The sequence below is a fragment of the Scleropages formosus genome, chromosome 4, assembly GCF_900964775.1.
Source record: "Scleropages formosus chromosome 4, fSclFor1.1, whole genome shotgun sequence".
NCBI classification, from domain to species: Eukaryota; Metazoa; Chordata; class Actinopteri; order Osteoglossiformes; family Osteoglossidae; genus Scleropages; species Scleropages formosus.
In genome coordinates this window covers 31,167,385-31,192,463 of record NC_041809.1, presented here as the reverse complement: position 1 = coordinate 31,192,463, position 25,079 = coordinate 31,167,385, and the positions used below count along the sequence as shown (strand labels likewise).

General features: G+C 46.7%; 1 protein-coding gene across 4 annotated transcripts in view; it reads right to left on the bottom strand.

Annotated features, from left to right (window-relative positions):
• LOC108934395 (latent-transforming growth factor beta-binding protein 3-like) overlaps positions 1–25,079 on the bottom strand; it is a 55,410-nt gene that overhangs the window by 2,176 nt on the left and 28,155 nt on the right. The window contains exons 6-28 of one of the 4 annotated variants that reach the window (XM_029251127.1): positions 24,263–24,379; positions 23,519–23,677; positions 21,361–21,507; positions 19,748–19,761; positions 18,868–18,949; positions 18,048–18,134; positions 17,135–17,260; positions 14,801–14,932; positions 14,014–14,142; positions 13,511–13,630; positions 12,217–12,339; positions 11,474–11,596; positions 10,904–11,023; positions 9,884–10,012; positions 9,042–9,206; positions 8,118–8,201; positions 7,734–7,862; positions 7,386–7,523; positions 6,957–7,097; positions 4,829–4,957; positions 1,352–1,513; positions 483–572; positions 115–246 (exon numbers count right to left, since the gene is read on the bottom strand). In XM_029251127.1, the coding sequence (XP_029106960.1) occupies positions 115–246; positions 483–572; positions 1,352–1,513; positions 4,829–4,957; positions 6,957–7,097; positions 7,386–7,523; positions 7,734–7,862; positions 8,118–8,201; positions 9,042–9,206; positions 9,884–10,012; positions 10,904–11,023; positions 11,474–11,596; positions 12,217–12,339; positions 13,511–13,630; positions 14,014–14,142; positions 14,801–14,932; positions 17,135–17,260; positions 18,048–18,134; positions 18,868–18,949; positions 19,748–19,761; positions 21,361–21,507; positions 23,519–23,677; positions 24,263–24,379 (2,778 nt within the window). The remainder of the gene's footprint in view (positions 1–114; positions 247–482; positions 573–1,351; positions 1,514–4,828; positions 4,958–6,956; positions 7,098–7,385; positions 7,524–7,733; positions 7,863–8,117; positions 8,202–9,041; positions 9,207–9,883; positions 10,013–10,903; positions 11,024–11,473; positions 11,597–12,216; positions 12,340–13,510; positions 13,631–14,013; positions 14,143–14,800; positions 14,933–17,134; positions 17,261–18,047; positions 18,135–18,867; positions 18,950–19,747; positions 19,762–21,360; positions 21,508–23,518; positions 23,678–24,262; positions 24,380–25,079) is intronic. The other 3 variants (XM_029251129.1, XM_029251128.1, XM_029251130.1) reach the window with 3 other exon arrangements.

Sequence of the window (25,079 nt, the reverse complement as noted above, 5' to 3'; positions counted from 1 at the left end):
GTCTCTTCATACCAGGATGAGTGGTACAAATTCTTTAAGTCTGTAACAGTGAATGTGTGCATCATCACAGGTCATATAATGGGGGATGGATATACAGAAGCGAGGAGGTCGTACCCGTGCAGCGGGTTCGGGAATGATCCAGTCGGAAGCCGGGGTTGCACTCGCACACGGTACCCAGATAGGAGCGCACGCAGCGTCCGTTAGCGCAGCTGCACTCATCCGAGTCCTCCTCCGAGCTGTCTCCTCCTGGGCAACAAGTGGCGGAACAGTTTGGTGGTGAAAAACATGTGAGCGGTCAGTCAAAACTGTGAGAGCAAGGCTACTGACCCACACCGGGTGCCTGCTGCGGCTTCAGAGGTGGCTGGTGGTTCCCCAAAAAGGGCAAAGGTTACAGGTTTGAATGCCACCTCTAGCAGTAGCACCCCCGAGCAAGGTACAGTACCTACCACCTACACAGGTGGATGCAAACTAAACAGCCTTACCTGGTTTATAGCTGACAAAGGCTGCCAGGGAATCGCCCTCTCCGTCAGACTCCGTTTCCAGGTGCATCTCACAAAGCCTGATGAAGATCCCTGTCAAAAAGAGATTTGAACCTGTAGCTCCAAATGCGCTGGCTTCATAGAACACTCACAAAAGATGAAACGCTGCACCCAATCGCTTCTACGTTTTTATAGTTTATGGACAGGAGGCAGAATAAGCAACATGTATCAATTTATATTTTCACTTGTGAAAAGCAAGCGACTGAGCCGAGTGTTTTCAACCTCAAAATATACCTGCGCAACACAGATGCAACTTAGGATCTGCTTTAAGGATTACGTTGACGTAAACCTCGCATTTAACTACTTACAACAACATTCTAGATGCATCGCACGCAGCAGAATGGAAAAACGCTCAGCCCAGAAATGAGCGCACTGCACAAAAGTCCAGCCGGACCACATATTGAAATCACGGAAACATTCACGTGAGCCACGTTTCCCTCCAATTAGTAAAATTATACATATTATATTTAAGAAAACCTTAATGTTAGGCACAAAAGTCCTGTTTCAATTATGGAAACTGCACCTGTCCATCAGAATGGAGTGACAGCGTCAATGCTTTTCTCTAAAGCGACTTACAGCGTTAAGGTTGCAATTATTTACTTGTTTATACAGCTGGGTAATTTTACTAGAGCAATTTCAGGGTAAGTACCTTGCTCAAGGGTACTACAGCTGGAGGTGGGTATCAAACCTGCAACCTTTGGATCCAAAGGCAGTAGCACTAATCACTACAGTACCAGCTGTCCCCTTATCGTCCCCCTTATCGTCCCCCTTATTGTCCCCCTATCGTCCCCCTATCGTCCCCCTGTACCAACCTGAGTTCCGCTGGGGGCAGGTCCGACACTCGGGCCCCCAGCCTCGCCCGTAGTGACAGCAGCACTCGGAGTAGGTCACCACCAAGCCTTTCTGGGGCATGCTGCAGATCAGGTCCTCGTCCACCTGCAGGAAGCACACGTCCTTGTGCGCGGCTGTGCGGTCTGGGGGCGGGGGGAGGACGGGGACAGACAGCAAGACAGGTATAGGGATCAGGTGAAACGAGAGAGAGGTGTTCAGTTCAAGTGAGACAGTGCCACAGACAGGGAGTGTTATAGACAGAGCCCAAACAGAAGGAAAGAAAACTACGTTCAGGGTGAGACGGAGTGAAGGCAAAAGAGATTAACAGCAACGAAGGTAAGAAAGAGGAAATTGGACAAAAAGTCTCATAGAAGACAGTTCTGTTTCAAGCATATCTCGGTAACTAAAATAATTTCTTAAAATTAATTTGTAGAAATTCTCTGAAGTCCTAGGAAAAAAAAAAAATCTCATTTTCCAAATCAATCTGAAGAACTGGGAAGTTAACAAAATACAGTAAGTTGATGTTTATGAAACACTGGTTGACCATGTTTAATGAACTGGTAGTATCTATTCTTTTATGATGGTGAAATGTGATGTATTGTTCAGAGGAGCAGAACTGTTACCTATAGACTGATTATGCCCTTGCAAATATAGTTGAAATAATTATTACATTGCGATATTATGTATAAGACAAAATGGTTTTAAATTATGTACATAGTTCATAAAATCTATGTTGAAAGCAATCAGATAAATGCAGTAAAAAGAAGAAAGAAGAAAAAACTTTCCTGCAAAAAAACAATGACAGAATGGAGTGGAAGCTTTATAAGAATTTGGGAAAATTTGGTGTTAAATGTTAATTTTGTCCCTAAAGCAGCATACGGGTACACAATGCTGGTGCAATTCCTTTTTTCCTTCAGCACTGGGACTGATCAACATGAATTCCATCCACAGGTAACCATGAAAAAATATTCTAGTAGAGAGTCTGTTGAAAAAAACTTAACTGAACTAGCCATCACTTTAATTTAACATTCAAAAAAAAATAAATAAAAGACAATAGCATTTTCGGGCATCCACCATGTAATCATACTAAACAGCATTAAAAAAAGACTTTGAACTATGCTTCCATCTTTTTAATACTTGTCAGGGTATCAGTCACGAAAGAGTAGGTCTGAATTACGGTAAAGTGGAAGTAAAGCTGTTCTTCCTGATCACAGGCTGTGTCTAACAGCCCCGGCGTGTTCTTACCCAACGCAGGCGGAGTCCAGTGGCTGTGACTGTGATTGATGCCGGTGTTACGTTATACATACGTTCACGGTGACAATACATATAACATATGTAATACAATGTGACAATACATTATTGCCAATCCTGGGTAATTCCTGGCCAATCAAGGTACCGTACCTTAACCAACCACTGCATGTGTGATGCAGCAGGATGCTGAAATGTGTGACAACTGACCCCTGCCTTCTACAGTGCATGTGGCAGTGAAGCAAAAAAGCAGAGGTCACTAAGCTCGGGGACAAATTTAACCCTGATGAACACGGAAGAACAGTATTAATAATTCTACGGACAAAGGTTTTTCTTTCCCCGCAAATAACACAGATTGAATAAAATTAGTAAAATAAGCTAAGATATGCTGATAACTGGTTGCAAATGACCTCCACTCGCCCTGCGCTTCAGGAGGTTTTCTGACATTAAGAGCCATGTATTTTGTACGGAAATTAGAAAAGGTTAAAACATGATTAATTCCATTCCAAGCTTCTTGTAAGCAGAGGTAAAAAAAAAAAAAAAAAAAAGAAAAATGAATCATTCGTGACCTCTTGCATGCTCACTGCGTCACTTAAACAGATGGCTTCGGCGACGCACAGCAAATGTGATTAATCGACAGTTTGGAATCGCCCCGTGGGACCCAAAACCATCCTCGACCCCAAGCAATACATCTCTTGATAATGATCTTCCTTGAGATAAATTGAAGGTGACGAAATGAAGCGGTCGTACTGTGTCCAGAACAGCTCGTGTAGCCGTTCCTTCTTTAATGAGTCGGGAAGCATGATCATCTCATCCTGCCCTTTTATTAGAGCGAGGAATTAAAACTTTAGGGATAACTATATTATAAATGTATATTGGAACTAAATTCTAACCAAATTAAGAATGGGAAAAGAAACAGTATGGGTCGTCCTAAGTGCAAGAGGAGTAAATGCATATCTTACACAATCCCGACTTACACACATTCCTCCATGCGTATTATTACTATGATGATCTGACAATATAAATACTTTTTACTGACAATACTTACATTTGTCTTTTGGCATGGAAAATTATGGCAACTAAATGTAGAAAACATTTCACTAGACAGAGACAATTTTTACAAGTGACACCTAAAGGACTGTAGGAGTTGTTATGGGCACCATGTGGATCTTAATAAATATAAACACTGTTAATTATTTTTAAATTTTCAAAAATCCTTAATATTCTCTTTCATGTCATGTACGGATTGGAAAAAGTATCGATTCATTCGTTTCAGCCAATAAGGCTCCCAAACTATGGTGATAATGAATAGATTAACAATGAAATCTTGCAAAATTACAAAAGCGATGTAAATCAAACACGGTATAATGGAGGTCACACAAGGAAGTTGTTTCTGGAACTACAGAGCAGGGGCTTCAGGATGGTAGAACTTGCTGGCTCCCAACCCCGTCCTTTAAACCTCTGTCCCCTCTGCCAGTTACATTTAAATTTATTCATTAAGTAGAGACTTTTTTCCAAAGCGACGCAAATCTCAGAAAATACAAATTTGAGCATTACATTAAGAGACTTAGATACAGACGCGTGATTCTTAAGTGCAGTTAGTTTGTTACTTTCCACCATATGAACCAATTTACATCACACGAGTAGCTACCTAAAGGTTTATCCAGATAATCACCAATTCCTGATCACATTCCTAATATATATATATATTTTTTTTTTTAAACATTTACATTAACGAGTAGCTGCGTGAAGGTTTATCCGTTATTCAACAGTTATGCTCTCAAAGCTATAGAGCATGAACATTTACACATTACATAAATTTAAGAGATCACGGGAGAAGTGAGTCTGGAAGAGGTGAGTTTTAAGACCCTTTTTAAATGCAGAGAGAGATTCAGCAGTTCCGAGTGACGGGGGGAGGTCGTTCCACCACGTCGGAGCCAGAACCAAAAACATTCTCGCTTTTGCTTTTGGACCTTTTGGACTGTAACTGAGCTTATCCGTGGCATCAGTTTTCTTTCTCCATAAAAACGGTCTTTAACACAATCCAGCAAAAGAGCTGTCAGAATGCTTGCGAAGCAGCCAACACCACTGAGTTCTAAACACAGGGACCATTCTAGAACATGTGAGGTTCGGTCATGCTGGTGGCAAGAGGGAACGTACACAAGCAAGGCTGAACGCCAGAGAGCCGAGCAGCCACTGGTTATACCCACCGTCATAGACGCACTGTTTGAGCGCCGCACTGAAGGTGAGAGGCTGAGTGCAAATACAGTGAAAGGAGCCAGGCGTGTTGACACACCTTCCGTTCTTACAGTACGACGGGTCCTGGCACTCATTCACATCTGTAAGGATCACCACAGAAATGCATTACACACTGTTACAGAGCATGGGCCTCAAGCCAAAGCACACTGCCCGCCAGCTTTCTGTCGCTTTTCCCTCCGCTCCTTTTCTGACGCCAAGCCCCGAGAGGGTGGGAGTCATCGGCAGTGGACGCTGCCCGGTTTTACTGCATGACTAAAGCTGAGGAGGCATGAATCAAGTGGTCAACAAAACACGTGAAAACTTTGAAAACCCAAAGTAACGGAGCGGATCTCGACTCGGCCTTGCCGTCGAGCGTTAATGGTGTTCGGTCAAACTGGATACAAACTGCAACCTTATAACCATTATTGTTACCTCAAAGTGTCCAAAGAAGCACTGAGAAAAGACACTTGTTTAAATGCTGCATCATTTTAACATCTTGCACTTCATTATTACACTTTAGAGGTATAAACAGCCATCGTGCCCGAGGATGATGACTACTCAACCGGAGCGCTGGGCATCAATGTGACCGATGTGTTAATGCGTTAAGCATTTCCACAAACGAGGTAAGTCTCAGTGTAGGCACTTTTACAGATGGGACAGAGAGCAATTGGCGTTATTTTAAATCCCTTATAGTACTAACCCATTTCTAATTCGCTTGGAACATAATGAGACCTGTGTGTAATTAATGCTCATCTGTGAAGGAGGTGCATAATGACTTTAAAATATGAACTACTTTATTTAAAAATGTATTTTGGGGTTGGGGGGGTGTGGTGGTGCAGCAGCACAGCGGCACAGCGGGTTTGGCCAGGGGCTGCTCTCCGGTGGGTCTGGGGTTCGAGTCCCGCTTGGGGTGCCTTGCGATGGACTGGCGTCCCGTCCTGGGCGTGTCCCCTCCCCCTCCAGCCTTGTGTCCCGTGTTGCCGGGTTAGGCTCCGGTTCGCCGCGACCCCACTTGGGACAAGCGGTTTCAGACAGTGTGTGTGTGTGTGTGTATATTTCATGGACAGTTTTCAAACATCAGGATCATTAATCATGGTCATGACTGAATTCTGAAATACATATGATGTAAACACTGACGCCCTTTCTACTCAGTCAGTATAGGACATTAATTCTTATAAAAAACAATTATGCAAAAAATGATTTAACAGTGGATACCACCCACAGCCATTGAGTGACTTTTCCAAAAGCATGCGGTGAGGACAAATTCTTATTTTTGCATTAATGGGTTATTGACATAAGGGGATCCTTGACTTCCGACGCAGCGAAGATTTCCTTTGCCCCAAGAAGTACTATAACTGACGCTGAACTGAAGAACAGAAACAAAATCTCATGATCACATCTGAGAATACATCTGTCGCTCATTTGATGGGATCAATCCGTCCCGTGAAATCACCACATTAAGCAAACTCCCTTGCGAGGGGACCGAATTACAGTTATTTATTATGACAAAATAATTGGCTCGTATATATTTTGTTTCTAACGTAATCGCCGAATGTCTCTTTTAATCTTTTTCATTTCAACGTGTCTTTCTTTACCTTTACGGCTCTCCCAGATGCCTTTTGCGCTTTCTCTTCAACGTTTAAGACATCTCGCCCGTCTCTTTCGCTCATTTGTGCTCTCTTCATTTGGGATTAAAGCTTAATTTATGATGAGCAGACTTTGTCCAGAGAAACATACAGGTTAACACAGACTAGATTTACCCAGAGGTAGTAGCCAGACCGACACCACCGGGAGACAAAAACATTCTGGGTGGTTTGAGACACCAACGTGTGTCTCAAAGTGTTTGACGCAAGCGGCCATGACGTCGTACAGAATAAAATACCCGCAGTGGAAGTTAAATGACCTCATAACTGGCAGTAATTCCACTACCGGCTTGTCTGCGTCCACAGTTCCAGCTGTGGACTCAAACTCAGGACCGCAAACACGTCTCGCCTACGTCGTGAGACACGGTGCTGTCTCGATGGACACGCAGCGGCAGCCTCTTCCTTCAAACCCCCGACCTCTCTACTCCCTGAACTGGACGTCCTGGGTCCCACTGACCGGCTTGCTCCTCGGGCGTGACGCAGCTGTTACGGTCGGTGGCCAAGGTCCAGGGCGGGGTGCAGATGCAGTAGTAGGAGTCCGGGGTGTCAACGCAGTGGCCGTTCCTGCAGTTGGTAGGATCTTGACACTCATCCACACCTGTAACACAAATGATGCACTTTTACAGGGGCAAGAGTTAGAATCTCATTTTAACAGAAGGTGCTTTAACTGATGTCTCATTGAGTTAATTGACAGCAGATTATTTGATATACCCTGCTGACCGGGGGCAGGATAAGCCAAGCGCTCCTGACATGCACTAAGACACACCAAACATTAACGAGCAGCTTTCGCACCGGACGCTGTCGGCCTGCCACGGTACAGACCACCGTACCGGAGCAGCACGGACCAGGTACCGCCAATCTGCCGTCAGAGAGACCGTCTACTGACCTGCTACAGTGGGGATCACACACTTTTTCTTGGAAGTGTCAGGGATCCAAGGAAGGCTGCACGTACAGTAGAAGGATCCCCTGGTGTTAATGCATCGCCCATTGGTGCAGAGCGATTCGTCGTGGCACTCGTCTACGTCTGTGGGCACAAAACACCATGAGGCCAACGGCAGGGCGCGGGAAGAAGGGTGGCAGTTACCTTATGACGCTGGAATATCAGCACTGCGGTACGTTTGCAGATCAGGTATACTACAGTCATTTGTGATTCGGTCACAGTGCAGGTTTGGGAAACCGTGACCCGAACACTGATAGGGAGAGGCCCGGTGAGGGTAGGATGAGGACGGCTTACCGATGCACTCGAGCAGGTTGCTGTCGTAATAGAAGCCCTGCTGGCAGTAGCACTCATAGCCTGGCTGTGTGTTCATGCAACGGCCCTCCTTGCAGATCTCGTCGGCAAAGAGCACGCACTCGTCAATGTCTGCACGTCGACAAAGACGAATAGCGAGAAACGGGGAACTTTGTAGAACTTCAGCTACACAGGGCACATCCCATGTATATTATAAGATTCTAACAGCGCACATTATAAGCATATAATGTGCTCCATTACAAAATGTGTACCGCTTGTGCGAAAGACGATCGAAGGCGTATTTCGGGTCACGCCACGCCTAGTTACGATTCATTGTTGAAACGCGAAAACAGCATCATTTGTAGAGTTTTGAAGGTGAATTCTGACCTCGATGAACAGCCAGCCCATATTCAGTCATGCTCTCCTCGTGGTAGAATCCTCTGCCGACAGGACACAGAGAGTGGAACTCCGCTGCACGGACACATTATCGACAGCCGTGAGTGACGGCAAAAAAAAAAAAAATCCCTTTTGATGCAGCCTGCTCTGTGCAGAATCACCAGGGAGAGCTAAACGACGCTTCCTGTATTATTCACGCCGTACGTAAAAACCTGCTGTGTGATGGACAGGCAATATTAAATCACTGCATTAAATCACGTTCATACTATATAATAACCCATTCTATAAGCTTCAAGACAGATTGAATAAATCAGGCATCGACACAAAGCTATACATAACAAGAATTAATTCTGTTTTGCTCCAACCTTGGGGGCCAACAAGCCATGAAAGGAATTACACTGAAAATTTAAATTGAATTAGCTATGCGGGATGTAAATTAATCCAGTTGAAAAAGAAAGAAAACACAGCCCACCCCTGTATGAGCTGACACTTGGTTGGTAAACATCGGAATTATCTGTGGGCTCATTGAACATTTTTAGCCCCGCAAAAAAAAAAAAAAAAAACAAAAAAAACAGCAAACCACAAACCACCGGATAAAACGGTGAAGTATGTTGAAGGAACAAGCAGTCAACTTTACACAGAAGGAGAGAAAAGGCAGGAATTCTTTCAAACTTTATTCTAACGACATTATTACTATCAACAGTTAAAGGTTAATCCACAAGATGAAATGAAACCCTTTTCCAGTGTAAAGAGGTGGCTACTAAAAGCAATTTAAGGGAACACCATGCTCCAGAGTGGACCATCTCCCTTAGCCCAAGAGGTTGGCCCGCATTCCAAAAACACTTCTCAACGCCCCGCACAACCACCACCCTGGGCCGTACGGAGGGGCGAAGAGGCGTGACGCGGACTACGTACCCGAATGGTAGACGGGGCAGGGGTAGATCTCACAATGGTCCCCCCAGCCCACTCCAACAGAGCAGCAGCACTCCTGCCTGGTGACGTTGGTGGCGAGAACACTGTCGCAGAACACTGTGTCATCCAGGTTCAGGTAGCACTCCTTCTTCTCCTCCACGTAGACCTCTGTTGCTCACACAGACATACAAGGCAGGGCATCGAGAGATCCGCAAGAGCTTCTGGCGTACGGCATTTAAGAAGCTTTCTAAACCCAAACAGGTGGAAAGCTAATTGAGCTGCAGGAGGAGAACGCAGGATGAGAAATGTCTCGGGGGGGAAAACAAAGCCGAGAAAAGAAAGAGATGGGAGACGGGGGACGGATGCCGGATCGGAACGCAGAATGAGAATTTTGGAATCTGTATCTGTCTAGAACAGGCTGTTCATCCCCTGTTGGAACTCAGCGCAGTGCATCACGGTGTTGTTTGGGGTTCACGGATTTCACTGTTGATCATTACTGACAGGTCGCACCACATCATCTGTGGCACTACGGAAGGCATCCAATCAGAACTCTTGTATCCATCGCCGTGCCTTCTAGCGCAGCTGGACGTGTCACCAGAGCAAGTTCCGCACTCTAAGAACAGCAGGATCCGTCTTTAATGAGTACGTTACTCGTTGCCCTCTACTGCTTCATTAACAGTGCGTTTACACTTGGTTACCATGGTTACACTTGGTTTTGAATAACGCGGCGACATCAGCGCATAACGTTTTCAAGCTTCCCCCGTCAACGTGCTACCGTGAGAGAGGAAAGCAAGGCGAGACCCGTGCGAACGTGTGCCGAAAGGAGCTCGTAGGTGGGGGCGTACCTTCGCAGCCACGCTTGTCCTCGGTGCTCGCATAGCCCTCGTTGCAGACGCAGATGTACGTGCCCTGTCTGTTTTCACACACCCCGTGGGGCTGGCAAAGGCTCCTGTCAACGGCGCACTCATCGATGTCTGCTCCCAAAAAGACAAGACGGGCGCCCCGGTGTCAAACTTTGCATGTATTTTTATTTAACACCATTTAACACCATTTGTTCATAAAGCTGGGGCCTTTATTCCAAGCGTCTCATAATTAAGGGAGTAGGGTGAACGTGTGATGACCAGTCATTCTCATAAGTCCTTGATTTGCAAAATTTCAGCTCAGGCAGGCAAAACCGGCCACGTGTCCCAAACCGGAGTTTCCGTCACCATGGCGCGTTTCTTTAGTGCTACTTTCTGCTTATAATACAATATGCCTGAAAAGTGCCGAGAGTGCAATTCCAAAAAGCACACAATTGCCACATAAAGTAGAAATAATAGTCGTGCAAGGCGGGAAAATTGCAAGAGTGGTTACACCGCTGTAATGATTACTAAGAACGTTACGACATACACCGCTTACAAATTATATTAAATTTCAACTTAAACCAACTGACTTGGAGCAGAATTTCAGCCCCTATTGCACTGTTAGTTGGAAGAGTGCTGGTAAAAATAGTCTAATAATAGTTAACACTCAGCTACAATATTATTATTAGTTGTAAATTGACTTAAAAGGCTTTTTTAATCTACAATGTCCAGGAAGGATGGGCGGCCATTGGGACTTGGACCCCCCCAGAGGTCTTTTCTCCCATGACTTTCAGTTGGGAGTTTTTTGTTCCTTTCCTCCGTGGCCAGTAGACAAACTTATATCTTTAATAACCGTATGGATACTGTATTACCCTGGTATACAGTCAACCGTCTTGTTTGTTTCTTTGTCTTATTCCTTTGTTCAGTGCTCTATGTCACTGTGTGAGAGAAGAGCGCTCTCTAAAAACACACTGAATTTAACTGAATAATAACACAGAGACAAAAGAGAGGGAACAAGTTTACCTTGGCAGCGCCTCCCGTTGACCAGCACGAAGCCCTTAGGACACTCGCAGCGGTAGGATCCCATCGTGTTGGTGCACCGCCCAAATATGCACTTTGAGGGTCTTTCGCACTCATTTATATCTAAATGACATGGAGTTAGTGAGCACAGAACACCGGGGCAGTACATGATATATAGTATCTCAAGTCTTTAGCCGGTAGCGTAGTGGTGACAGCGGCCACTGTTGGAACCAAAGGTCACAGGTCTGAATCTCACCTCCTGCTGTAGTACCCTTGAGCAAGGTACTTACCCTAAACTGCTCCAGTAAAACTACCCAGCTGTGTAAATGGGTAAATCACTGCAGATCGATTAAAACAATAAATCACTTTGGAGAAAAGTGTCAGCTAAATGAATAAATGTGATTGAACCTTCTGCAAGCGTGATTCAGTAAAGGAATCCCTCATCTTCACCCCAACTCCTAGAGGTGCATACAAGCTTTTCACGAAATTGAATATTAGCTTCCCGAACGACCCTCTATGACCTTCCCCGTCAGGTCATCAGTGGTTAAAAAAGAGCTGCAGAAAGTGACAAACCTTCGCAATGGCTACCCTCCTGGGTGCGCTGGTAGCCTGGGTAGCACTGGCACAGGAAGGAGCCCTCGGTGTTGACACAGCGCCCGCTGGCACACAGCCTGCTGTCTTCACACTCATCAATATCTGTAGAGATAGGGTCAAGGACACGCATCATCCGATCGAGCCGCATCACACCAAGGCTGACTGACACATGTGTCCTGCCCCGGTCTAATCTGCCCCAAAACTGTTCTCAAATCAGAGACACAAATTCTTTCACACCCACACACATTGTCTGAACTGCTTGTCCCATACAGGGTCGCCGGGAGCCAGAGCCTAACCTGGCAACTCAGGGCGTAAGGCCGGAGGGAGAGGGGACACACCCAGGACGGGACACCAGTCCGCCGCAAGGCACCCCAAGCGGGACTCGAACCCCAGACCCACAGGAGAGCAGGACCCGGTTCACCCCACTGCGCCACCGCACCCCCCACAAATTCTTTCACCACCAGTAATCTTTTAATACTTATGGTGGGTGATCGACTGTGAATGCTTACCTGTAAATATACGGTAACATCGCACATCGGACCACATCGCTTTGTCAAGCATTTCAGCCCTGCAGGTTAACTCAGAAATGTGAATTAAACATCTCTGTGATGTTACGGTCAACCAGAGCGGCTCGATGGCCTCCAAATGTTTGCGATCCCCCCCGTCGGCAACCCCAGCCTCCCTGGACAGCGAAGCGGCGACGACATCGTCGTTCCACTGACCTCGGCAGCCCTTGCCGCCAGACTTCGGCAGAAAGCCCTCGTTGCAAAAGCAGCGGTATGTGCCCGGCAAGTTCTCACAGCGGCCATGGAGGCACACTCCCCTCTTCTGGCACTCGTTAATGTCTGCGGGAAGAGCAGCAACAAACCTCTTTGCACGTACTCAATAGCGAGCGAGCGTCGCAACGCGAGCTGGGGACGAGATCGGAAATGCGTACGTAGAGGCCTATTTAACGTCATCTATGAGGTACGTGAAGAGCTTTCGGGATCCTTCCGCATACAGCTCATCTCTGTACGGCTTTATTGCTTTTCCTGGGCTGCAAGGACGACTCAGCGGATGTTTTACCGCGCCGAGTGCGGTGGAGACAGCATCCAGCAGATGGCAACATGTCACCAAAGGGTTCTCGGTATAAGAGCCTTTCGTCTCCTTCCCTCCTCCTGCGCTGGAGCTGGACATCAACACAGTTGCAGTTCCTGCCCTTTATACTCAATTATTTGTGCACAAAAGCAATGTCACAAACCAGCACAGATGACCAAGCCAACTTTAGATTTACTCCACTGCCCATTTTCTGAAGACTCCGGGTACACACACCATGCCATATTTGTTCACTATGATCAAAACCATGCTATGTGTTTGGTTCTCCTGTTTAATATGTGCTTTTACATGGTGGAGTGTATTTACTTTGTAACAAATCGATTATTATTTACTCTTAATTTTTATACCATCATTCTTTAATTGTGTTCATTGTGTCTTTTATTTTTACATTTATTCATTCAGCTGATGCTTTTCTCCAAAGGGACTTGCAGTGTTAAGCTGCTTACAGTTATTTACCCATTTATACAGCTGGGTAGTTTTACCGGAGCAATTCAGGGTAAGTACGCTGCTCAAGGGTACTACAACAAGGGAGATTTGAACCGGCAACCTTCGGGTACAAAGGCAGTAGCTCAAAGTACGATGATATGAGCTGCCCCGCTACACTACACAAGTACGCTCTCCCTTATCCTTAGTGCCAGAGTATAAAGCTGTCTGTGAAGAGTGCAACCATGTGGAGCGATGGGCAACATCTGGTGCTATTCTACAGAAATGTAAGAAACCAATTATTTCTAAGATTATTTCTGGCTCCTTTATTGAAAAAGATCAGCTCTAGCATAGTCTGTAGGCGCATGTGCGTGTGTTCAGGTGCGTGTGTGTGCGTGTGTGTGTGTGCATTTTGTACGCGTACGCACGGCGGGAATTAACGGCTTGCACAACCAATACGGTTCGCACAGCCAAAGCGGAGGAGGGCGGGTGGCTCACCGTAGCAAACGCCCCCCTGGGCCTGGTGGCCGGGCAGGCAGGGCACGCACTCGTAGGAGCCGGGGGTGTTCTCACACTGCGCGTTGGGGCACGTCCTGGGGTCCAGGCACTCGTTGATGTCTGGCGGCAAGAAAGCGTGACGGCAGCGGGGGATCAGTACCGCCTACCAGTTGCGGCTCATTCGCATTTGCGCATGAAAGCGACCGGCGTGTATTAAACATACGTTTGGAAACAGCAGATGCGCCTGTCCTCAGTTTACTCACGGAAGAGCACCCAAACACGGTATAAAAATGCGCGCCTTTCGGACGGGGTCGACAGACCAAACGGAGGAAACGGAGCTTTGAAAACGTATGGGCGGTTCGAAGCCAAAGGCTCCCCTCTCGCTACAGCCCAGTCACAGCCTACATGCACCCACATGCACCAAGAGCAAAGGCGGTTCCAGGACAGAGTGCGAAGGAGGGAGGAGAAGCAGAAGCAGAAGCAGAAGCAGCGGCGAGGCCCACCTTCGCACACCGGCTGCCGCGGAGACTTGCTGCGGTAGCCCTTGAAGCATTCGCACTTGTAGCTCCCCGGCAGGTTGATACACTGCCCTCCTTCTCCGCAGGTGTTTGGCTTGTAGCACTCGTTCACATCTATGGGAGACGCGCAGAGACGCAGGGGTCATGGACCAGGAATCGTGGTAAAATTTCCACCTGGCTATTAGAACAAGTGGGCTACTCTACAGCCTCAGACAAAGGGCTATTTGAGTAGGGAATATATACTAGCAAGGGCAAGGGTCCTCAGTCCCAGCTTTGGTGGGCTCTTCCCTACGGTCCATGTTGTCTCTCCCCAATCATTTACATTTATCTGATGCTTTCCTCCAAAGCAATTTACAATTATTTACCCATTCATACAGCTGGGTAATTGCCTTCATGAAAGGTACTACATCTGGAGTTGTGATTCGAACCTACGACCTTCAGGTGTAAAGGCAGCAGCTCCGATCACTACGCTACCAGCTTCCCGCTCAAAAAAAAAAAGGTCACCCTACTCCGTCAAAGGCGAAGTAGAGGAAGTGGGGTAAAGGGAGCTGGAAAACCTGCTTGCGTGCTTCCACCCCCACCAGGATAGCGGTCACCTGACTTGGGGAAACGCGTTAAGTACAGTGCGTATGAATTACCGGAACGTCACTTCGGTCACCGTCCCCTGCGGGAAAGTCTTACAGCTCGCAACGTACGGTGAAGACCGAGAGCGACCGCACGGTGACTCGTTCCGCTGAGGACCGCAACAAGGCATTCTGGGACTATCGCTCACCTATACATTTGAGCTTTCCGTGGTGCACCAGTAGCTTGTAGCCGTGGAGACATCGGCACCTGTAGGAGCCCATGGTGTTGATGCAGGAGCCCCGGCCCGGGCCGCAGGGGTCTGACTCGCACTCATTTTCATCTGCGAAGAGAGGGCGTGTTGGCACGCTTGAAGCATCCAGCTGCATGCGTTCATTTCCCGAACCGAAATAAAGACTGAAGCATGTTTACTTGTGCTTCGGCGAAAAAGCGAGTGACATTTTAGCAGCGAATTTTCCTTTATTTATTGGATGTGCTCTTATGAGAACCATATGAGAAGAAAACTGCAGCTTGTAACTCTTCAAAGAGTCTCCCAAGTGGTTCATTTGGCTGAAGAACTACCCTCACGTCCAGACTGAGCCCTGCAGCTAGATCCCTGTTAAAAATGGAGCTCTATCATTTGCCACTTGGCGTTCTTCCACTGATGAGGAATAAAACGAACCAGGATGTCTTGACCGGCTGCGACACGTGTGTCATCCGCAGATTTGGCGGCTCCCTTGAGTTACTGTCCCCATTCGTCCTCCAACCAATGCTGAGTTGTACTACATGATGCTGTTTGATTTTCAGCAAAATGCATATCAGTCTTGGGCCCACACATGATACCTGGGTCTGATCTGGAGTTGTGAATGATCAATACTGGGGTGAAATATGGGAGGGAGGGGGGGTTGGAATAAAAACCACACCCACGTTTGAATAACAGCGCAAACAGCACAGCGCCGGGATTCGGGTCAAGGGAAAGTCGGCAGCAGAATTTTCAAAGGCCGCGTCCAAAAATTTCTCGCTGTGTGTTATTCCTCAGTGGGCTTCTGTCTAACTCGCAACATCTGAAACAATACAGTGCAGTCCTTTGTTCTGGGTCCAAGCCACATTTCCTTCTCGGTCCAGGATCCACAAGAACGGCGTCAGTAATCAGGGCGCGGCAACTACGGGGGTATCACGGTTAGCACTTGAAAATATTTGAACCCCTAATGAAGTACTGTAGATGTCACAGTTGTACTATGAAGTCCTTGTTCTAGAAAAATGAAACAGCTCATTAGTTTTCCAAAAGAATATATTAATAAATCCCAAGTACTGTTTACAGATGATACAATATGAATGTGAACACACACACATTTTCCGAACCGCTCGTTCCGTACGGGGTCACGGAGCCTAACCCGGCAACTCAGGGCATAAGGCTGGAGAGGGAGGGGACACACCCAGGACGGGACGCCAGTCCATCGCAAGGCACCCCAAGTGGGACTCGAACCCCAGACCCACCGGAGAGCAGGACCCATTCCAACCCACTGCACCATCGGGCCCCTCTCTTGAATGTGAGCAGTGGATGTGTAAAAATCCACACAAACCCGATCAATTCATTACAATTAAAGTTAGTTGACTCTAGTTATTTTGTAATACTGCATGTATTAAACTCTTTTGCACAGCCCTTAAAATGTGTATGGATATTAACCCGTCCTGTTTTGAAAAAAAGTTTCCAAAAAATAAGCCTTTCATAGCGCAAAGGTGATATTTACAGAACTACGCTGGAGTTTCGCATACTTCCAATCTGCACTGCAGTTCCACTTCCTTACACCTTTTTTTATTACTCTGTCGTAGTGTATAAAGATGTAACATTACTCTTCTTGCTTGGGCCCACTGGGCCTCTAGCTTACAGACCGCTGCAGGAAGTCCAATGTCGGGCTCACAGCAGCATCCAGAAGCGGGAGCCAAGTCCAGCCCAGCTCAGTGTTTTGATCCAGCGCTCTTTGTCCAGCCCCTTTAAGCCCTTTTCCAGCAGAAGGGTCGACAAATATAATATTCCATGTCCGGTGACGCTCAGCTGTTTCTCAGCCGACTTCTGCTCACTCAGACATTCACTCTACAAACTGTGGTTTCATAAAGATATAAGGGAAATATTTTCACTTTTTCCATTCATTAAAAAAGGGGGTTTTTCACTTTTTATCTGCAAGTAAGAATGTGCTTTTTTTTAAATCTAATAAAATCAAATTAAATTCTTCATTTCCGGAGGTGCTGAGCTGAGCTCGGTGTCTCCGAGGAGAGCGGGAAGGAATGGAGGAGCCCGCGGTCCAACCGTCATCGCAGCCTGGATGTGAAAGGGGCGGTGAGGACAGGAACGACGACCTTGGCGAAAGTTACCTCCTTCACACGTCCATCTAGAGAAAGGACGTTTCAGCCGAGGCTCCTGGAATTACCGACAAACGGCCAAGGTCTCGGAACAAGGTCTTGGGGACCACGGGAAGGTGGCTTCCGTGAATAAGACCCCTGTCGTTATTAGCCTCGGCAAAAAGAGAGCTCGGGCGCCTCTTACCCACACAGCTCTTCCTCTGGGCGTGGGGGCGGTAGCCAGTGTTGCACTGACACATGAACCCATTCTGCCCATTGATGCACTCCCCGTGACCGCAGATGTTCCTGTTCAGTCTGCATTCGTCCATCTCTGGATTACAGGACATCAGTGTCAAAGGCAATGCGCAAATTTTCCTGAGCAAAAGCCAAAAATATATCTTTTTTGGAAAACGGTTCCAATAAAAAGTTGTTTCCACTTGACGGTGCTTCGCTCAACTGTAGTGACTAAACTCCCTACAATCATAAATTAATTCAATTAAATGCGAGCGAAGCTTTTGCCTGTACGATGGTAATATGTTTCAGTTTAAATGTACTTGCTCTCGATACTTCATCAGTTATTATGCCCTGCACCATTCCAAAGGACTGCCATTTATAATCCCTCTTTGCTTGGCTAAAATCCCCTTCCTCCCTCACTCACTGTGGAAATAAGCTTGGCATGAGCGTTGATGACTCACCTCCACTTGTCACGTCTCTTTACCGCAGCAGACCGCGTCGCCACTTCTCCGTCGACTAAGGCCGAAAAAATCTGCCACTTCTTCACAAACTATGCCGCTCACCTCCTTGTTTAGGCTCACGCTGTCCCTGGGATGGGCTACCGGAACTCCCATTTAGCAGCTACCTGCCGCTTTCTTATATCCACATTTCCGGTGTTCATCTAGTGAAAGTCCCAAGCTACACGTGCTCTACTCTTCTGCTCTGCTCTCTCCACTGATTCCCCATTGCTGCTCATGTACGGGTGATACGGGGGGGGTTTGTTCAAAGAGAGCGCAGCTCCCATAACCACCGAAAATATAGCAGGGCATCATTTGGGACGCGGCGACTGCGACGCGACAGAAGAGGTTGTCCGAGCATCATAAGTCAGTCATCGGCGAACTTACGTGCGACCTGGGTCTGTGCCACCTCCAAGGAATCTTTTTCGGGGAAAACTTTAATTATGGGATGAGGGGTGGGCTTCGCCACAATCACTGGGAGTAGAAAAAGACAGAGCGGTGAGTTGCCTGCCAAATGATAAAGTCAAGGTCAAAAAACCCTAACGTAATCAACAATATGCGCATTCAATATCGCTCACTGTCCTAAAAACATTTTATGTAGTGTGCATTTTAATGAGTTAGAATACATTTTAATGAAATTTCTCCATCGTGTGTCCAGAACTTGAAGAATATGTCTGAAATTTTTCATACATGTACAAAAAAATTAAACGTACTCAAAACACTGGCACCCTGCGAGCGCCGGACCTTATATCATACAGGTCGGCTACATGTACTTATTTAGCTGATGCTGTTCTCCAGAGTGACTTAGAATGTTGAGGTTACAATTATTTACCCATTTATATACTCAAGTAATTTTATTTACTGGCGCAGTTTAGGGTAAGTACCCTACTCAAGAGTACTACAGCTAGAGCTGGGAATTGACCCAATGACCTTCGGGTCTGAAAGCAGCAGCTCGAACCACTACGCTACCAGCTGTCTCGTAAGGCTACTGCTCGCAGAGCTGAATGTCCACAGATGCTACAGACACACTATAAAATAACATAAAATAACACCGTCATCCAACTGCGGACCTAACGGAGAACAGACGTGTCTCTTAGACCAGATACGAAAGACACCAACGGCGTTCGGACACAAGAAATAAACTTGTGGCACACTTGTCCGGCAACCGGTTCGACACCTTGCAGAAAAAGACTCGGGCGACTCCTACCGGGGATCTGGGGTCTGTGGGTGCTGACGGCGGAAGGCTGCATGGGGGTGGTCACAGCCGGCTGCACCTCCTTCTGCGGGGGCTGAAGAAAAGCGAAACACGCCTCTTACCGACCAGCTATCGGGAGCGTGAGCCGAGCGGCGTGCAGCGCGCAAAGATTGACACGGTGCGCGCGGTCGCCGATTCCTCCCGCGCTTCTCCAAGGCACAGATGGCCGCACGTGAGAAGACGGCAGGAACGACAAAGCGGGCCTGATCCCTGCAGCGATGGCACCGACGACTCGGTAGCGGTCCGACACGCGTTCCCCGATCGTTTCGGGTGCCGTGACGCTGCCGTGCCAAGTAAGCCGCGCGCCATGACGCGGCGTTTCTTTCCTGTTGGAAGCCCTGTCATCTAGGAGACACGCTGTCAGTGAGCGGTTTGAGGGAGCGGGGAAAGTTACCCATCTTTTACGGCTGTCCTGGACAGGCCTCGATCCCACAGAGCATCTGTTTGGAGGGACACCAGAGACAGTGGTTCCCACACCCATGAGACAGGCATAAATTGTGGGAATTCTTTGGGGAATGATGGGGATGGATTCCAGCAGAACAGATCCATACCCTTTTTGACTATATGCTGCATCATACTACTTAGGGACTTGTTTTGGTCCCTGGAAAACTTACATAAGAAGAGTTGTGGGAAAAAAACGCGGCTCGTATATTCTCAGCTACTTTTCCATCGAACACGGGCCGCAAAGCTAGAGTATAATTAGGAATATGCAAAAGTGTGAGAAGAATGCAGAGACGATCTTTTTTCCGAGGACACTCCGAGGGCGCCGCAGATCCACGAAGTTACCGTCCGTGCGACCGTGACGGCTGCAGACGGAAGCGGGGAAACTTACCGGGAGCCTGATCTCTGAAAGAGAAGAGAGACAAACGCAATGAGTGCACAGCTTTCACCGGAATCACGGACGCCGATTGCCGTCAGTTACTCAGACCGGGTTCGGAGGGTTGGCTTTACTCAGATAACTGAAGCAATACGCAAAACGCGGCGACCGGCTCTCGTCACCGAACGTTTGCAGACGGGGCGACTCGATGCGGATGAGCAAACGGAGTCGAGCCGTTCGGTTAAACTTTACGACCTGCGGTCCCGTGGATGCGGTAAGATAGTGTAACACGGGGAAGGGAGGAAGGAGGGGGAGACGAGGCTCCGACGCCGGATGGGAGCCTGAGCAAATATTCTGACATTAGAACAGCGTGTTGAGGAAGGAGGGGGCGGCATCGCGACGCCGCGGTCGGAACAGCTGCCGCTGGGACCCTCGGCTCAATACCGCCCCCGAAAGCGGCATTAGCGTGGGCCTCGGCGGTACGCGCCAAGTTCCTCCCGCACCCCAGAGAGTCTGCCACTAATAAACGTCTAATAAGAGCAAAACGGCCTCGGTTCTCAGTCAAAACACGATGCCGGACCTAAAAATGCAAGACAGAAGATGTGTGAAACTACTATCCAGCCAAAGCAGTTTGCCAGGATTTTTTTTTTTTTTTTTTTTTTTTATGTACCGTGGTGTTTTTTCCAAGGTCATTATGGTTTTTACCCTGCCCCACCCTCCTCAGTTCTCCACCCTGTTAGACATAACACAGTTGTACCACTGACATCTTGTGTAACTCTATCCCCCTCAACACCAAAAAGAACTTCACTATGACAAGGTCCAGGAGGGAATATTTCTGTGTATCTGCATATCGAAGTAAACATATTTATTGGCTCCATCTCACGCTGGAGGACATTTGACCATAATATTTAATGCATATACAAGCAGACAAATATTACTGCGTTTTGATCAATCTATGATGTAAGAAGAAATTTTGCGGAGCGAGGGAAACAAGTAACGGCTGAAACTAGAGTATAATGTGAGTTTTTTGTTACTAGGCCATCTGGATTAAGGCTTTTGGTTTGCTGCAAGGTGCTGTTTACAGAAGAGCAGGACTCAGTCAAACCCGCTGTGCCACCACACCCCTCTCGACTAACTCCCCTACATAAAATCTTGGAAAGGAACTTGAAGGAATAAAAGTTTACTCCGTTCCCCTGATAACAGACGGGACTGAAACTCTTCAAAATCCGAGACTCCGCAACTTTTAAAAATTTCCACCGAGACTCTCGTACGTTGTTCCAAATCTAAAAAACATTCTCGGCATTTTTACCAAAACACATAGAAGAATAGAGAGAGATAAGAAAAGAACACATCTTTGATTAATCCAAATTAAACTCAAAAGATGCAAAAAAAAAAAAAAATGGAGGGGGGGGGGGGATTGCGGCGAATGAGTTGAATTCCACACTACACGCAGGTTTTCAGAAGCACTGTGACATGTACAAGTGCCGCACCTTCATGCATTATGACGAGGGCATCACGCACTCCCAGAACTACGAGAGCGAAATGCACAGCGCTGCGCTCGGACAAAAAGCCCCCTCCAGACGAAAGAAGAAGAGCGTCACTACGCCACCGTCCCACCCCACACCCACCTGGCTGCTCACCGTCCGTCTGGGTGAGCCGTAGGATCTGCTCCAGGTTGGGGTAAAGGTGCAGAGTCTGGGGATGGATGGCCAGGCTGCCCGAGTAACTCTGGTAGGAGTAGCCCTTGCCTGCTGGACAAATCTTATTGAAGGAGGCTGCAAATTATGGATGACAGACAGAGAAAAAGAGACCAGGATATTGAAAATGTACATTTTAGCTGTATGTAGAGGGAGAAAAAAGATATATATATATATATGTGTGTGTGTGTGTGTGTGTGTGTGTGTGTGTGTGTGTGTATGTAACGCTTGTATGCCCCACTATATAGCCTCATACTGTAAATTATACCAACATCTTCAGATGTGAAAGAGTATTACAATGTGTCACACTATGCATGGGAAGGACAATGAAAACAACACATCAATATTCCATCCATCCATCCATCCATCCATCCATCCATCCATCCATCCATCTTCCATCCCACTTGTCCTAGTGGAAGAAGGGAGAGCAGAGAGGCCCAGCCGCCCCTGTCCCCCGCAACTTCACATCAATATTAAATATGTATAAGCGGTAGGACTGCGCGCTCACTTCAAAACAGCTTCATTTCATTTCTTAATGCTGTCTTGTAAGACCGGAACTGTGTATCGTGGGGTAGCGGACCATTCTTTAAGAAGGAAACCCTCCAGGCCTTTGAGGGATACGGGAGGTGGAAATCTTCTCCAGGCTCCGCTCTAGACCTTCCTCTAAACTTTCCATGACGACCTGATGCGGTGATGGGAGAGGACTTGGAGATATCGGACTTCATTCCGACGTTCGCGAAACCACTCAGATCTGTTTAGCGGTATATACTGGGGAGTCATCGTCTTTGAATACGGCAGCATCGCGAAGAAAGTCTTTACACCCCAGGGAGCACCTGGTCAAACAAAATCACTCTGTGCTCCTGGGTTGTTACGTGACCGTGCGGAACAACGACCGAATCTAACGGCTCCCTCGAGGCGGCTGTGCATTCCATTACAAATCCATCGCCGCGATGCCATCCGGACACAGGAAAAAAGAAGAGTTAAAGAGAACCCGTCAAATCATATTACACTTTCCCACCGCTCAGAGTCCCAGCTGTTGTGCAGTTTTTCGTGCACCAGCCTTGGACAGGAGTGCTTTCCGTACAGCAGCCCTGCCACAAATACGAATTTTCTGATAGTGCAGATGTAAAGTTTTTTTTGGAATTCCCTCACAGAGGTGTTGATTCAATTCAAGTAATACTGTTTTGATTGATTTATTTAAATACACTTATTTACTATTCCTCCAGCTGTATATATAATTGTACATATTTTTATCTTGTATTTTTCTACTTGTTTTATATTTTTTATATTGCAAGTATTTTAAGACCTGTATTCTGCTGCTGTAACATAATTTCCCTTGTGGGATCAATAAAGTATATCTATCTATCTATCTATCTATCTATCTATCTAATAATATTAATTATTTTTCTCAAACTGATAACACGCTACATTTTAAGTCTACGGACACGAGCGATGGACAGATCACCCTGGAGGCGCTCTTTACGTGACGGCATGGAAACGGACACCGATCGAAAGCAACTTAACAATGTCGTACAGCTTTCCATCTTGCATCACGCCACACCTCTACGATCCACACGTCTGCCAGTGCAAAGACGGCACGTCTCCCGTTTCAAGGCGCTCTGCTATTTCACCGCATACTCCCCCCCCCCCCCCCCCCCCCCCACGTGATGGATAAAGAAAGATGACTGCACACATCCAGTGCTTTTTTTTTCCCATACGAATAGACGTCATTTATCTACATTCATCCTGATGGACAGTTAAACTTTGCATGAGAATTACAACTTCCGACTGCCATAAGTCTTATGAAAATTTGTGCGAGTTAAATGAAGCTCTACTTTTCACTCATAAAACATGAGTAATTACTGAAACAAACAAGTAATACTGATTAAACAGCTATAGTATTTTACTAATAATTACTAAAATATCCTTTTATGGAAGAGACAAGTAATGAGTAACATTTACTATATTTTTGAGTAATGAACGCAACACTGACAGCGGCACGCTGAGCGCGTTGCTGACATGCCAAACATGCTTTTGCACCGATGCTACCCCTCTGCCAGCTGTTTTCCCGCCAGTGCGGATCACTGACCTGTGCCATCCTGCGGGCACCTCTTGCAGTTGCTACCCCAAGCCTTGCCCACAGTGCAGCAGCACATCTCCTGGGATAGATGGGTGGGCAGAGCATGCTTGCACTGGCCCGCCTCTGTCACCATCAGGAAGCACTGGCCTTGCTCCACCGTTACCTCTACTGGGGGAGGGGGAACAGACAGCATGTGCATGTGGACCGGCACGGTGTTTTTGGGGCGGGGGGGGAGCTAGGGAGAAGATCGGGAATTACAGGGCATCCGAGTAAGAGAAAGATGCTGATTTGATGTAGGTGGATGGGAAATGGGGGGGGCGGCAGCATATAGGATGGAAGGCAGGAACATGACAAGAAAAGTTATGAGCAGAACAGAAGGTAAACTGTCTGGAACAGAAGAACCAAAATTCTAACATGTGAAAATAGTTTAAGATTGTTCTTTGAGTTCGAAAAAATGTGCACACATTGTTTTCTTGCCAACAGTTAAGCAAACTGAGGGAGGAGCAATTTAATTCAGGCATGAACCGTAAGGTAAAACACAGTAAAATATTTACTGCAGAGCTATAAGAAGCACGAATGTTGAAATTTTGTGAAAACCACAGTCCAAACCCAAATTTTACCGAACTGTGCAGCTCTCATTCTTAAACGTGATTATATGAATTCACCTTTAAAGGCACAGGTTTCCCTATTATATACCATGTGAAGGGGGTGTGTCACGTGGGGGCGATGCCTGGGCGGTTAAGGTGCACTCACCCACACATCGTGTTCTGTCCAGGACGTAACCAGGCTTGCAGGCGCACAGGAAGCTGCCCTGCGTGTTCAGACACTCGCCATTCTGGCACACCCCCTGCATGGTGCACTCGTTGATATCTTCAGGGCAAGAGCAAAAACGTTATTCCGATGATGAAAGACAGTGTTTCTCAGTTCCAGTCATGGATTCTCAAAGGAAGGAACATTTCTGCTCCAGAACAGGAATAACACATCTGACTCAACTAGTGTAGTGTGTAAACCACCAAGAACAAAGTGTGAAACTGGCCAATGTGCATAATAATACTGAATATAATTGGATTTTTAAAAAATTTTTAAAAATAAATGCGCATACACTAAGGAATTGAGAACTAAACCAGACAAATGTGTGAATTTAAAGGGTTCCTGTGGATTTCTCAAAAACCAGAATTCAGCTTCCACATTTATAGGAGTACTCTGGTCGCCTGGTACCCTATCGTGGACCTAATTCACAACAATGCAAAGCATCAATAATTCATCATTGGAATCAAAGATGCAAAATCAAATTTAGAAAACAAAAGTCAGGATTATTCTTTTTTTGGCAACAACTAAATGCATATTTATGCAGAAGACTGGTGAAATATCTACAGGTGGAAAAAGATCGTATGCAAATATGTGGGAAACTGCTGGGGAACCTTCCCCACAACTCTTCTGTTTCGCCTTGTACATTTCAACATCTAAGAACCATTACTAAATGAGAGATAAAGACACGGGCTTAATGAAAAATCTCATCAGACATCACCCTGCTCACTAGATCCTCAACAGCATTTTGGTAAGAGCTCAG